This window comes from Cetorhinus maximus, unplaced genomic scaffold (genome assembly GCF_964194155.1).
Source record: "Cetorhinus maximus unplaced genomic scaffold, sCetMax3.hap1.1 HAP1_SCAFFOLD_896, whole genome shotgun sequence".
Lineage (NCBI taxonomy): Eukaryota > Metazoa > Chordata > Chondrichthyes > Lamniformes > Cetorhinidae > Cetorhinus > Cetorhinus maximus.
This window is the reverse complement of record NW_027596838.1, coordinates 3,124-19,765: the sequence shown is the minus strand read 5'-3', so window position 1 is coordinate 19,765 and position 16,642 is coordinate 3,124. Positions and strand designations below refer to the sequence as shown.

Here is a 16,642-nt window from a genome sequence, read left to right as displayed (position 1 = left end):
TCCCTAACTCCTGGGTGTTTCTCACTGAAATCCAAGTACAGCTTTTTCTTTCAAAAGAATACGCTTTTCTAATTTACAGCGATTTAAAGACAGTCACTAACAGCAGTTTCTTACCAACCAATGAACTTGAGGTTTTCCTGTGATGTTACCATTTGTTTTTTTTTCTCACTCTGCTTTCGAAATCAGCGCAGGCCGGTTCTGAGCTGCTGACTGGTGTGCCTCTTCGACTCCCAAGTATAGACCTCAGGCCTCAGTCACGATTTATCTGCTCTCACTCCAGGCAGCTCCGCCGCCTCTCCAAATCCCAAGGTTAGTGTCATCAAAAGTTAATGCAAAAAATTAAAGCTCATGGTGTAGGGGGTAACATATTGGCATGGATAGAAGATTGGCTGGCTAACAGGAAACAGTGGGTAGCCATAAACACGTGTTTTTCTGTTTGGCGGATGTAAGTAGTGGCATGTCCCAGGGATCAGTGGTGGGCCCCCAGCTTTTTACGATTTATATAAATGATTTGGACGAAGGGATTGAAGGTATGGTTGTTAAATTTCCTGATGATATTAAGATACGTAAGAAGGTAAGTTGCGAAGAGGAAAAGGAGGCGACAAAGAGACATGGATAGGTTAAGTGAATGGGCAAAGATCTGGCAAATGGAGTATAACGTGAGGAAATGCGAAATTGTCCATTTTGGCAAGAAGAAGAAGAAAGTAGCATATTATCTAAATGGTGAGAAATTGCAGAGCTCTGAGATGCAGAGAGATCTGAGCATCCTTGTGCATGAATCACAAAAGGCTAGTATGCAGGTACAGCAAGGCTTCTTAAACAGCAACTTCCAAACCCATGACCACCACCACCTAGAAGGACAAGGGCAGCAGATGGATGGGAACACCACCACCTGAAAGTTCCCCTCCAAGTCACTCACCATCCTGACTTGGAAATGTATCACCGTTCCTTCACTGTTGCTGGGTCAAAATCCTGGAACTCCCTTCCTAACAGCACTGTGGGTGTACCTACACCACATGGACTGCAGTGGCTCAAGGCAGCTCACCACCACCTTATCAAGGGCAACTAGGGGTGGGCAGTAAATGCTGGCCCAGCCAATGAAGCCCACATCTCATGAATGAATTAAAAAAAAGAGGAAACGGAATAGAATGTTATTATTTATTGCGGGGGAATTGAATACAAAAGTAGGGAGGTTATGCTTCAGTTGTACAGGACGCTGGTGAGGTTACATCTGCAATACTGTGTACAGTATTGGTCGCCTTATTTAAGGAAGGATGTAAATGCATTAGCAGTTCAGAGAAGGTTTACTAAATTAATACCTGGAATGGGCAGGTTATCTTATGAGGAAAGGCTGGACAGGCTAGGCATGTGTCCACTAGATTTTCGAAGAGTAACAGGCGACTTGAGTTAAACATACAAGATCCTGAGGGGCCTTGGCAGAAGGTTACAGTCAGATCAGTCAGGATCTTATTGAATGGCAGAGCAGGTGCGAAGGGCTGAGTGACCTAATCCTGCTCCTAGTCTGTATGTTTGTATGTGCGTCCTTGGACCGTGCGGGCACAGTCCGGCGTCCTTGGACCGTGCGGGCACAGTCCGGCGTCCTTGGACCGTGCGGGCACAGTCCGGCGTCCTTGGACCGTGCGGGCACAGTCCGGCGTCCTTGGACCGTGCGGGCACAGTCCGGCGTCCTTGGACCGTGCGGGCACAGTCCGGCGTCCTTGGACCGTGCGGGCACAGTCCGGCGTCCTTGGACCGTGCGGGCACAGTCCGGCGTCCTTGGACCGTGCGGGCACAGTCCGACGTCCTTGGACCGTGCGGGCACAGTCCGACGTCCTTGGACCGTGCGGGCACAGTCCGACGTCCTTGGACCGTGCGGGCACAGTATCATCCTTACACTGCACACTGAGGGCACCGTACCGTCCTCACAGCGAGGGGCACCGTACCGTCCTCACAGCGAGGGGCACCGTACCGTCCTCACAGCGAGAGGCACCGTACCGTCCTCACAGCGAGAGGCACCGTACCGTCCTCACAGCGAGAGGCACCGTACCGTCCTCACAGCGAGAGGCACCGTACCGTCCTCACAGCGAGAGGCACCGTACCGTCCTCACAGCGAGAGGCACCGTACCGTCCTCACAGCGAGAGGCACCGTACCGTCCTCACAGCGAGAGGCACCGTACCGTCCTCACAGCGAGAGGCACCGTACCGTCCTCACAGCGAGAGGCACCGTACCGTCCTCACAGCGAGAGGCACCGTACCGTCCTCACAGCGAGAGGCACCGTACCGTCCTCACAGCGAGAGGCACCGTACCGTCCTCACAGCGAGAGGCACCGTACCGTCCTCACAGCGAGAGGCACCGTACCGTCCTCACAGCGAGAGGCACCGTACCGTCCTCACAGCGAGAGGCACCGTACCGTCCTCACAGCGAGAGGCACCGTACCGTCCTCACACCGAGAGGCACCGTACCGTCCTCACAGCGAGAGGCACCGTACCGTCCTCACAGCGAGAGGCACCGTACCGTCCTCACAACGAGAGGCACCGTACCATCCTCACAGCGAGAGGCACCGTACCATCCTCACACTGAGGGCACCGTACCATCCTCACAGTGAGAGGCACCGTACCATCCTCACAGCGAGAGGCACCGTACCATCCTCACACTGAGGGCACCGTACCATCCTCACAGTGAGAGGCACCGTACCATCCTCACAGAGAGAGGCACCGTACCATCCTCACAGAGAGAGGCACCGTACCATCCTCACAGAGAGAGGCACCGTACCATCCTCACAGAGAGAGGCACCGTACCATCCTCACAGAGAGAGGCACCGTACCATCCTCACAGAGAGAGGCACCGTACCATCCTCACAGAGAGAGGCACTGTACCATCCTCACAGAGAGAGGCACCGTACCATCCTCACAGAGAGAGGCACTGTACCATCCTCACAGAGAGAGGCACCGTACCATCCTCACAATGTGCGTGCTGCGTTACAACCCCAGAAGGAAAACCTACCTTTAAAAATGGAGATCAGGTCTCAGACACTGGGAAATACAAGTTCCAGAAGGCTTTCGCAGTCTCTGCACATGCTCTGGGCACAGAAAGGCTGCACGTGTGCAGTTCATTCCTTTTTGTGGTCTTCAGCTTCTGCACATAGTGCTGACTGGAGAACGGCCGCACATGTGCAATTGGGGCATATTCTCATCTTCAGGCCGGGAACCGGCCCTGCGCAGTTTGTACTTTTCCTTTTCTTTTAAAGAATTAAAGGGAGCCCTGCACCTGCGCAGGAGAACAAACAAAAGCATAAATGAATGACAGTAAAAATCATCGGGTGACCCAGAAAAGAAGAGGCATTCTCCAGAGTGACACAGAGGAGACAGGACGGGAACTGCAGAGAGCAGATTTCCCAGAAGAACAGAAGAAAAGTCCCAAAACCAGGGAGTCGGGACAGGAAAAGGTCCCAAGACGACAGCTAAGTCAAGGAACAAGGACAAGGAATGTAGAACAGATCCTGTTCAGTGAAGTTAAAATAAGGAACAGAGGAAAAGGCTCCAAATTAAAGAGAAAGCTGCAGGGAGGAGAGTCAAGGCAAAGTGGGCTTGCGAGAAGCCAGAAGAACCTAGGAGATAGCCTAGGTGGGTGACTCCTTACTGTGGACCTGTGAAGCAGTGGTGTTCTGTTGACATGGCTGAGTATCTGAGAGAGTGCATGGAAGGCGAAGCTTGAACGCACGTGGCGATTCAGGGGAGAGGAACATTAGAAGAAGAGACTGAATCCCTGGAGGTGGACCCTTGTGCAAGGCATCCGAGAGAAAGCATTGTTTGGGAGAAGATTCCAAAGGGAATTCTTCGAGAGTGGAAACCCTTGTGTGAAAGATGGAGTTCAGTGAGACTGCTTGGCTCATGTGTGACAAGCGTCCGGCGGCAGTTGATGAGGGATCCATAGCATCTGTTTGGGGTGGCATCTGTCACTTGGTTTCAGAGTGTGGTGTGTCTGACCACAGGTCACCTATTGTTTTACATGGACTGTATACTTACAGTGAACATTCAAGTATAAGATAGATTTTGTAACTTGTGTTATCCTTATGAATCTGTATATATCTGTAAAGGTACAGTTGTGGGTGAAGGAATATTGTCATATAGTTCACCATTTCTTGTTTAATATAAGTTATATTCTTTTGTTTAAAGCTTATCAATTGACTCCTGTGACTCTGTTCAGTAGCCGCCCTCCACATTTCTAAACAAAAAATAAAAATTAGAATCTATCAAGCCAGGTTCCACCCTGGGACCTGACTTGTCCAGTAGTAACATCAGCTGGGATCATAACAACTGTACCATCCTTACACTGTGCAGGCACTGTATTATCCTTACACTGTGCAGGCACTGTATTATCCTTACACTGTGCAGGCACTGTATTATCCTTACACTGTGCAGGCACTGTATTATCCTTACACTGTGCAGGCACTGTATTATCCTTACACTGTGCAGGCACTGTATTATCCTTACACTGTGCAGGCACTGTATTATCCTTACACTGTGCAGGCACTGTATTATCCTTACACTGTGCAGGCACTGTATTATCCTTACACTGTGCAGGCACTGTATTATCCTTACACTGTGCAGGCACTGTATTATCCTTACACTGTGCAGGCACTGTATTATCCTTACACTGTGCAGGCACTGTATTATCCTTACACTGTGCAGGCACTGTATTATCCTTACACTGTGCAGGCACTGTATTATCCTTATACTGTGCAGGCACTGTATTATCCTTACACTGTGCAGGCACTGTATTATCCTTACACTGTGCAGGCACTGTATTATCCTTACACTGTGCAAGCACTGTATTATCCTTACACTGTGCAGGCACTGTATTATCCTTACACTGTGCAAGCACTGTATTATCCTTATACTGTGCAGGCACTGTATTATCCTTACACTGTGCAGGCACTGTATTATCCTTACACTGTGCAGGCACTGTATTATCCTTACACTGTGCAGGCACTGTATTATCCTTACACTGTGCAGGCACTGTATTATCCTTACACTGTGCAGGCACTGTATTATCCTTACACTGTGCAGGCACTGTATTATCCTTACACTGTGCAGGCACTGTATTATCCTTATACTGTGCAGGCACTGTATTATCCTTATACTGTGCAGGCACTGTATTATCCTTATAGTGTGCAGGCACTGTATTATCCTTATACTGTGCAGGCACTGTATTATCCTTACACTGTGCAGGCACTGTATTATCCTTACACTGTGCAGGCACTGTATTATCCTTACACTGTGCAGGCACTGTATTATCCTTACACTGTGCAGGCACTGTATTATCCTTACACTGTGCAGGCACTGTATTATCCTTACACTGTGCAGGCACTGTATTATCCTTACACTGTGCAGGCACTGTATTATCCTTACACTGTGCAGGCACTGTATTATCCTTACACTGTGCAGGCACTGTATTATCCTTACACTGTGCAGGCACTGTATTATCCTTATACTGTGCAGGCACTGTATTATCCTTACACTGTGCAGGCACTGTATTATCCTTACACTGTGCAGGCACTGTATTATCCTTACACTGTGCAGGCACTGTATTATCCTTACACTGTGCAGGCACTGTATTATCCTTACACTGTGCAGGCACTGTATTATCCTTACACTGTGCAGGCACTGTATTATCCTTACACTGTGCAGGCACTGTATTATCCTTACCCTGTGCAGGCACTGTATTATCCTTACCCTGTGCAGGCACTGTATTATCCTTATACTGTGCAGGCACTGTATTATCCTTACACTGTGCAGGCACTGTATTATCCTTACACTGTGCAGGCACTGTATTATCCTTATACTGTGCAGACACTGTATTATCCTTACACTGTGCAGGCACGGTATTATCCTTACACTGTGCAGGCACTGTATTATCCTTACACTGTGCAGGCACTGTATTATCCTTATACTGTGCAGGCACTGTATTATCCTTACACTGTGCAAGCACTGTATTATCCTTACACTGTGCAAGCACTGTATTATCCTTACACTGTGCAGGCACTGTATTATCCTTACACTGTGCAGGCACTGTATTATCCTTATACTGTACAGGCACTGTATTATCCTTACACTGTGCAGGCACTGTATTATCCTTACACTGTGCAGGCACTGTATTATCCTTATACTGTGCAGGCACTGTATCATCCTTACACTGTGCAGGCACTGTATCATCCTTACACTGTGCAGGCACTGTATCATCCTTATACTGTGCAGGCACTGTATCATCCTTATACTGTGCAGGCACTGTATTATCCTTATACTGTGCAAGCACTGTATTATCCTTACACTGTGCAGGCACTGTATTATCCTTACACTGTGCAAGCACTGTATTATCCTTATACTGTGCAGGCACTGTATTATCCTTACACTGTGCAGGCACTGTATTATCCTTACACTGTGCAGGCACTGTATTATCCTTACACTGTGCAGGCACTGTATTATCCTTATACTGTGCAGGCACTGTATTATCCTTATACTGTGCAGGCACTGTATTATCCTTACACTGTGCAGGCACTGTATTATCCTTACACTGTGCAGGCACTGTATTATCCTTACACTGTGCAGGCACTGTATTATCCTTACACTGTGCAGGCACTGTATTATCCTTACACTGTGCAGGCACTGTATTATCCTTACACTGTGCAGGCACTGTATTATCCTTACACTGTGCAGGCACTGTATTATCCTTACACTGTGCAGGCACTGTATTATCCTTACACTGTGCAGGCACTGTATTATCCTTACACTGTGCAGGCACTGTATTATCCTTACACTGTGCAGGCACTGTATTATCCTTACACTGTGCAGGCACTGTATTATCCTTACACTGTGCAGGCACTGTATTATCCTTACACTGTGCAGGCACTGTATTATCCTTACACTGTGCAGGCACTGTATTATCCTTACACTGTGCAAGCACTGTATTATCCTTACACTGTGCAGGCACTGTATTATCCTTACACTGTGCAGGCACTGTATTATCCTTACACTGTGCAGGCACTGTATTATCCTTATACTGTGCAGGCACTGTATTATCCTTACACTGTGCAGGCACTGTATTATCCTTACACTGTGCAGGCACTGTATTATCCTTACACTGTGCAGGCACTGTATTATCCTTACACTGTGCAGGCACTGTATTATCCTTATACTGTGCAGGCACTGTATTATCCTTATAGTGTGCAGGCACTGTATTATCCTTATACTGTGCAGGCACTGTATTATCCTTACACTGTGCAAGCACTGTATTATCCTTACACTGTGCAGGCACTGTATTATCCTTATACTGTGCAGGCACTGTATTATCCTTACACTGTGCAGGCACTGTATTATCCTTACACTGTGCAGGCACTGTATTATCCTTACACTGTGCAGGCACTGTATTATCCTTACACTGTGCAGGCACTGTATTATCCTTACACTGTGCAGGCACTGTATTATCCTTATACTGTGCAAGCACTGTATTATCCTTACACTGTGCAGGCACTGTATTATCCTTACACTGTGCAGGCACTGTATTATCCTTACACTGTGCAGGCACTGTATTATCCTTATACTGTGCAGGCATTGTATTATCCTTACACTGTGCAGGCACTGTATTATCCTTACACTGTGCAGGCACTGTATTATCCTTACACTGTGCAGGCACTGTATTATCCTTACACTGTGCAGGCACTGTATTATCCTTACACTGTGCAGGCACTGTATTATCCTTACACTGTGCAGGCACTGTATTATCCTTATACTGTGCAGGCACTGTATTATCCTTACACTGTGCAGGCACTGTATTATCCTTATACTGTGCAAGCACTGTATTATCCTTACACTGTGCAGGCACTGTATTATCCTTACACTGTGCAGGCACTGTATTATCCTTACACTGTGCAGGCACTGTATTATCCTTACACTGTGCAGGCACGGTATTATCCTTACACTGTGCAGGCACTGTATTATCCTTACACTGTGCAGGCACTGTATTATCCTTATACTGTGCAGGCACTGTATTATCCTTATACTGTGCAGGCACTGTATTATCCTTACACTGTGCAAGCACTGTATTATCCTTACACTGTGCAAGCACTGTATTATCCTTACACTGTGCAGGCACTGTATTATCCTTACACTGTGCAGGCACTGTATTATCCTTATACTGTACAGGCACTGTATTATCCTTACACTGTGCAGGCACTGTATTATCCTTATACTGTGCAGGCACTGTATTATCCTTATACTGTGCAGGCACTGTATCATCCTTACACTGTGCAGGCACTGTATCATCCTTACACTGTGCAGGCACTGTATCATCCTTATACTGTGCAGGCACTGTATCATCCTTATACTGTGCAGGCACTGTATCATCCTTATACTGTGCAGGCACTGTATTATCCTTATACTGTGCAGGCACTGTATTATCCTTACACTGTGCAGGCACTGTATTATCCTTATACTGTGCAGGCACTGTATTATCCTTACACTGTGCAGGCACTGTATTATCCTTATACTGTGCAGGCACTGTATTATCCTTATACTGTGCAGGCACTGTATTATCCTTACACTGTGCAGGCACTGTATTATCCTTATACTGTGCAGGCACTGTATCATCCTTACACTGTGCAGGCACTGTATTATCCTTATACTGTGCAGGCACTGTGAGAGTGAGGGGTTAATAGTAGGTAATAAGGAAATGACAGATGAAATTAACAAATATTTTGCTTCTGTCTTCATGACAGAGGTTGCAAGAAACATTCCAGTAATCGCCCTAAATCAAGAGGTGGAAGGGAGAGGGAAACTTGGTGAAATTACAATCACTTGGGAAGCCTTACTGAGCAAACTGTTGGAGCTGTGGGCTGACAAGTCTCCGGGTCCTGATGGATTACATCCTAGAATCTTAAAAGTGGTGGCTAATAAGGTCATAGGCACATTGATGTTAATTTTCCAAAAATCACTAGATTCTGGATAGGTTCCATCAGACTGGAAAGTAGCAAATATAACCCCTCTATTCAAGTAGGGAGGGAGGCAGAAAACAGGAAACTATAGACCAGTTAGCTTAACATCTGTCATGGGAAAGGTGCTAGAATTGATAGTTAAGGAGGTTATAGCAGGGCACTTAGAAAAACTCAAGGTAATTGGGAAGAGTCAGCATGGTTTTGTGGAAGGAAATCTTGTTTAACCAATTTATTGGAGTTCTTTGAAGAAGTAACTTGCGCCGTGGATAAAGGGGAGCCTGTAGATGTACTGTACTTGGATTTCCAGAAGGCATTCGATAAGGTGCCACATCAAAGGTTATTGTGGAAAATAAAAACTCACGGTGTAGGGGGTAACATATTAGCACGGATAGAAGATTAGCTGGCTGGGAGAAAACAGAGAGTATGCATAAATGGGTCATTTACTGATTGGTAAGATGGATTTAGAGGGGTCCCGAAGGGGTCTATGCTGGGGCCTCAACTTTTTGCGATTTACATCAATGACTTAGATGGGGGAGGGGGGTGTGTGAAGAAATGGTAGCTAAAGTTGCAGATGACACAAAGGCAGGTAGGAAATAATGTTGTGAAGAGGGCATAAGGAGATTGCAGACAAATATAGATAGGTTTAGTGAGCAGGCAAAAAATCTGGCAAATGGAGTACAATGTGGGAAAATGCAAAGTTCTTCACTTTGGCAAGAATAAAGAAAAGCAGGATATTAAATGGAGAACGACTGCAGAATTCCAAGGTACAGAGGTATCTAGGTGTTCCCATGCATGAGTCACAAAAAGTTAGTCTACAGCTACAACAAGTAATTAAGGCAGCTAATGGGGTGCTATCCTCCATTATGAGAGGAATTGAACATAAAAGTACAGGGCATTGGTGAGGCCATATCTCGAATACTGTGTACAGTTTTGGTCTCCTTATTTAAGGAAGGATGCAAATGCATTGGAGGCAGTTCAACGGAGGTTTACTAGATTGATACCTGGAATGAGTGGGTTGTCTTATGAGAAAAGGTTGGACAGACTGGGCTTGTTTCCACTGGAGTTTAGAAGAGTGAGGGGTGACTTGATTGAAGTATATAAGATCCTGAATGGACTTGACAAGGTGGATGCGGAAATAGTGTTTCCTCTTGTGGATGAGTCCAGAACTAGGGGTCACCCTCTTAGGACAGAGATGAGGAGAAATTTATTTTCTCTGAGGATTGTGCGACTTTCGAACTCCGCCTCAGAAGGCGGTGGAGGTGGGGGTCGTTGAATATTTTTAAGACTTAGTAAATAGATCATTGTTAGGCAAGGGAGTCAAAGGTTACCAGGGGTAGATGGGAATGTGGAATTAGTAATACAACTGATCTTATTGAATGGCGGAGCAGGCTCAACGGGCTGAATGATCTACTTCTGCTCCTATTTCATATGTACACTTTTTGAAATTCATTCATGGCTAGGCCAGCATTTATTGCCCATCTGTAATTGCCCTTGAGAACTGAGCAGCTTCCTAGGCCATTTCAGGGGGGATTTAAGAGTCAACCACATTGCTATGGGTCTGGAGTCACATGTAGGCCAGACCAGGTCAGGACATTAGTGAACCAGATGGGTTTTTACGACAATCAACAATGGTTTCATTGTCATCATTAGACTTTTATTTCAAGATTTTTATTGAGTTCAAATTTGACTAAAAGGGGTCATGAAAAGTCACTGGCAACCAGGAGATCCCAAGGCCTTTTATACATATGTAAAAAGCAAGAGGGTAGCCAGGGAAAGGGTAGGCCTACTCAGGGACAGAGGTGGGAATCGGTGTGTGGAGCCAGAAGAAATGGGAGAGATACTGAATGAGTACTTCTCATCAGTATTCACCAAAGAGAAGGACTTAGCGGTTGTTTGTGTAGGGAAGAGTGTGTAGATAGCCTGGATCATGTTGAGATCAAAAAAGAGGTGTTAGGCGTCTTGAAGAATATTAAGGTGAATAAGTCCCCAGGGCCAGATGGGATCTACCCCAGAGTACTGAGGGAGGCAAGGGAGGAGATTGCTGGGGCCTTGACAGAAATCTTTGTATCCTCACTGGCACGGGTGAGGTCCCAGAGGACTGAAGAATGGCCAATGTTGTTCCATTGTTTAAGGAGGGTAGCAGGGATAATCCAGGAAATTACAGACCGGTGAGCCTTACGTCAGTGGTAGGGAAATTATTGGAGAAGATTCTTCTTGACCGGATTTACTACCATTTGGAAGCAAATGGGCGTATCAGTGAGAGGCAGCATGGTTTTGTGAAGGAGAGGTCGTGTCTCACTAACTTGATCGAGTTTTTCGAGGAAGTGACAAAGATAATCAACGATGGAAGGGCAGTGGATGTTATATACATGGATTTCAGTAAGGCCTTTGACAAGGTCCCTCATGGCAGACTGGTACAAAAGGTAAAGTCGCACAGGATCAGAGGTGAACTGGCAGGATGGATACAGAATTGGCTTGGTCATAGAAGACAGAGTGTAGCAGTGGAAGGGTGCTTTTCTGAATGGAGAGCTGTGACTAGTGGAGTTCCGCAAGGATCAGTGCTGGGACCTTTGCTGTTTGTGGTATACATAAATGATTTGGAGGAAAATGTAACTGGGCTAATTAGCAAGTTTGCAGACGACACTAAGGTTGGAGGAGTTGCAGATAGTGAAGAGGATTGTCAAAGGATACAACGGGATATAGATCGGTTGGAGACTTGGGTGGAGAAATGGCAGATGGAGTTTAATCCGGACAAATGCGAGGTAATGCATTTTGGAAGGTCTAATACAGGCAGGAATTACACAGTAAATGGCAGAACCCTTAAGTGCATCGACAGGCAGAGGGATCTGGGTGTACAGGTCCACAGGTCATTGAAAGTGGCAACGCAGGTGGATAAGGTAGTCAGGAAGGCATATGGCATACTTGGCTTCATTGGCAGGGGTATTGAGTATAAAAGCTGGGAAGTCATGCTGCAGCTGTATAGAACCTTGGTTAGGCCACACTTGGAATATTGCGTGCAATTCTGGTCGCCACATTACCAGGATATGGAGAGGGTGCAGAGGAGGTTTACCAGGATGCTGCCTGGTCTGGAGGTTATTAGCTATGAGGAGAGGTTGGAGAAACTCGGATTGTTCTCACTAGAGCGACGGAGATTGAGGGGCGACTTGATAGAAGTTTACAAAATTATGAGTGGCATGGACAGAGTAGATAGTCAGAAGCTTTTTCCCAGGGTGGAAGAGTCAATTACTAGGGGACATAGATTTAAGGTGAGAGGAGAAAACTATAGAGGAGATGTGCGGGGCAAGTTTTTTACGCAGAGGGTAGTGAGTTTCTGGAATTCGCTGCCAGAGGAGGTAGTGGAAGCAGGTACGATAGTGGTGTTTAAGAGGCAGCTTGACAAATACAAGAATAGGATGGGAATAGAGGGATACGGAGCCCGGAAGTGCAAAATGTTTTAGTTTGACAGGCTATATGATTGGCGCAGGCTTGGAGGGCCGAAGGGCCTGTTCCTGTGCTGTACTTTCCTTTGTTCCTTGTTCTTTGATCTGCCATGGTGGCATTCGAACCCGGGTCACCAGAACATTACCCCCGGTCTCTGTATGTGTCAATACCACCATGCCATCAGCTCCCACTGTACAGGCACTGTACCATCCTTACATGCTGTGGGCACTGTACCATCTTTACACTGAGGGGCACTGTACTATCTTTTACTCTTCACAGATGCAAACACACAGGACAAGGTTTCAGTTTCAGGGCAATTAAAAGCTGGTGTCAGTTGCAAGATCCAATGATAGCATTAAAAGAGACGTTAATATGCCGTTGTAAAAGGAATTTAAACAGGTGTGGGGAATAGCTGCTGAGGAAAAGTGCGTGGTGTACAGAAATGCAGGCAGTGCCTTTTCCAGAATGCGATCAGCTGCAATCCACTGGTCCATGATATGGCCAAGTTTGCTGCAGTATATATTGTAAATTGTGCTCAGCTTCAACAATAATCAGGAATCCACATCAATGAGCTCAATGAATAGGTTAGGACAGGTGACCAGGTGAGTAGATGAGGGCAATGCATTTGACGTAGTCTACTTGGACTTCAGCAAGGCTTTTGATAAGGTCCTGCATGGGAGACTGATAATGAAGGTAAGAGCCCATGCAATCCAAGGCAATTTGGCAAACTGGATCCAGAATTGGCTGAGTGGCAGGAAGCAAAGGGTGATGGTCAAGGGGTGTTTTTGTGACTGGATGCCTGTGTCCAATGGGGTTCCACAGGGATCGGTGTTGGGTCCCTTGCTGTTTGTGGTATAAATAAACGATTTAGACTTGAATGTAGGAGGGTTGAACAGTAAGTTCGCGGACGACACAAAAATTGGTGGGGTGGTAAATAGTGAGGAGGATAGCCTTAGATTACAGGAGGATATTGACGGGCTGGTCAGATGGGCTGATCAGTGGCAAATGGAATTTAATCCGGAAAAGTGAGAGGTGATGCACTTGGGCAGGACAAACAAGGCACAGGAATACACGATGAATGGTAGGACCCTGGGAAGTACCAAGGGTCAGAGGGACCTTGGTGTGCATGTCCACCAGTCCCTTAAGGTAGCGGAACCTAAGATAAGGTGGTTAAGAAGGCATATGGGATACCTGCCTTTATTAGCCGAGGCATAGAATATAAGAGCAGGGGGAGGTTATGCTGGAACTGTCTCAAATGCTGGTTAGGCAACAGCAAGAGTATTGCGTGCAGTCTGGAATCTGCATTATGGGAAGGATGTGATTGCACTAGAGAGAGTGCAGAGGAGATTTACCAGGATGTTGCCTAGTTATGAGGAGAGATTGGATAGACTGGGGTTATTTTCCTTGGAACAGAGGAGATTGAGGGGGGACATGATTGAGGTGTATAAAATTATGAGGGTCATAGATAGGGTAGACAGTAAGGAACTTTTCCCCTTGGTGAAGGGGTCAACAACCAGGGGGCATAGATTTAAGGTAAGGGGCAGGACGTTTAGAGGGGATGTGAGGAAGAATTTTTTCACCCAGAGGGTAGTGGGAATCTGGAACTGTCTGAAAGGGCGGTAGAGGCAGAAACCCTCATAACATTTAAGTAGCATCTGGATGTGCACTTGCGATACTATGGCATACAAGGCTATGGGCCTAGTGCTGGAAAATGGGATTAAAATAGTTAGTTTTACCGGTGCAGACTCAATGGGCTGAAGGGCCTTTTTCTGTGCTGTAGACCTCTATGACTATGACTATGACTGTTACAGGTGAGGTCCGCCCTCATTCATCATAGAAACATAGAAAACAGGAGCAGGAGTAGGTCATTTGGCTCTTTGAGCCAGCTCTGCCATTCAGCATGATCACAGCTGATCATCCATCTCAAAGCCATACTCCTGCTCTCTCCCCATACCCTTGACACCTTTAGAGTCCAGAAACCTATCTAGTTCCTTCTTAAATATATTCAGTGACTTGGCCTTAGAGCCCTCTGTGGTAGAGAATTCCACAGGTTCACCATCCTCTGAGTGAAGAAGTTTCTCCTCATCTCAGTGCTAAATGGCCCACCCCATATCCTGAGACTGTGACCCCTTGTTCTAGACCCCCAGCCCGAGGAAACATCATCCCTGCATCCAGTCTGTCCATCCCTGTCAGAATTTTATACATTTCAATGAGATCCCCTCTCATTCTTCTAAACTCCAGTAAATACAGGCTTTGTCAACCCAATCTCCCCTCATACAACAATCCTGCCATCCCAGGAATCAGTCTGGTGAACTTTCGCTGCACTCCCTCTAAGACAAGTATGTCCTTTCTTAGGTAAGGAGACCAGAACTGCACACAGGGTGTATATCCAGACACCATTTAAATAAGTCAAAGATTTCTGCCTCTACTACTATTTCAGGCAGAGTTCCAGACTCCTATCACCCTCTGGGTGAAAAATTTTTTTCTACCAATCACTTTAAATCTATTCCCCTTAGTCACTGACCTCTCTGCTAAAGTAAATAGGCCTTTCCCATCCACTCTATCCAGGCCCCTCACAACCCTGGAACCTTAATCAAATCTCCCCTCAGCCTCCTCTGTGTGAAGGGGAACAACCCTAGTCTATCCAATCTTTCCTCATAGCTGCAATTTTCCAGTCCTGACAACATCCTCATAAATCCCCTCTGTACCCTCTCTAATGCAATTACATCCTTTCTGTAATGAAGTGACCAGAATTGCACACAGTAGTCAAGTTGCGGCCTAACTAATGTTTAATATAGTTCCAGCATAACCTCCAGGCTCTTATATTCTATACCTCAGTTAATAAATGAAAGGATTCTATATCCCTTCTTAACCACCTTATCAACCTGTCCTGCAGCCTTCAGGGATCTGTGGACATTCACTCCAAGGTTCCCCACTCCCTCTACACCGCTCAGTATCCTCACATCTATTGTGTAATCCTTTGCCTTGTTTGACCTTTCCAGAAGCATCACCTCACACTTCTCTGGGTTGAATTCCATTTGCCTCTTTTCTGCCCACCTGACCAGTCCATTGATATCTACCTGCAGTCTACAGCTATCCTCCTCAATATCAACCACACGGCCAATTTTTGTGTCATCTGCAAACTTCTTGATCATGTCCACTACATTTAAGTCCAAATCATTAATATATACACAAAAATCAGAGAAAAATCTTGCACATCCTATCCACAAACCTTACTTCCTGCTGAGGATTTTTGGTTGTACTTTTTGATCAACATTTCCAATTGTATATTTCTGTGTCAACATTATCTATTGGGTTTTACACAGACAAAATGGTCACAATGTGGTTGTAGTGTCTGTTCACCAGGTGGCTATGTGGAATGAATTTCTGAAACTACTTTCTCGAGTCCATATCCACTGTGTAGATTAAATAACAAGTGCTGATTGACTAACAATCGGCTATTTACAGGGATCTGTTAAAGAATCGAAGTATGATATTGCCCTGACTTCAGTTAAGGCCACAAGGCTATTATGTCCCAGAAGAATGATAAGATTTATTACAGGTCAGTGCATCCATACAAAACAAAAATATGTAAATAAAATCAGGCAAATTACTTCGGTGTGTTATAACTTATATACACCCAACAGCTTGCACTGTACGCAGATACACATTTTCATTTCAGTCTGTAAATTAAGTTAACATTGTGGGTGTCTCTTACAAAGCAGAGTGCATTAATAAGTAGGTTACTGCTGACAAACCTCCCAGCAAACAAATACTGTGATATACAAGGAACATTCCCATACACTCAGATCAGAAGTAGCAACATATGATTGAACACTTATGCTCTGTACTGAAATTTCCATCTGATCTCTCAGTTTTAACTACAACAGGAAGCATGCATCTGCATTACCTGTTTGATCTGATGCAGTCTGCTGCTGGGGATACGAACTGGTGATGAGGGAACAATCTTCAAAACAAAACAAAGGTAAAAATTAACAAATGCAAAGTCTATTACAAATCTAGAATTTTCACATGATTTTAAATTATATTGTTTGGGTGAATTTTTGTGATCAAACTAAGAAATGTCATCGCTGAGGAATGCAGCACTGTCTGTTTTTAGGTATGTAGGGCTAAGCAATTTCAAAGGTGCACTCAACAAAGGGTCTGAGCTAGAGCACAGCATCCTGACTTCTTCCCAGATGTGTCAGAAT

At 45.7% G+C, this 16,642-nt stretch overlaps 1 protein-coding gene across 1 annotated transcript in view; it reads right to left on the bottom strand.

Moving 5' to 3' along the window:
- pabir2 (PABIR family member 2) overlaps window positions 1-16,398 on the bottom strand; it is a gene marked incomplete at its 5' end in the record, with an annotated part of 113,111 nt that extends 96,713 nt beyond the window's left edge. Inside the window, one exon of the mRNA XM_078536097.1 lies at window positions 16,342-16,398. Coding sequence (XP_078392223.1) covers window positions 16,342-16,398 — 57 coding nt within the window. The remainder of the gene's footprint in view (window positions 1-16,341) is intronic.
- Between the last annotated feature and the right edge of the window lie 244 nt (window positions 16,399-16,642).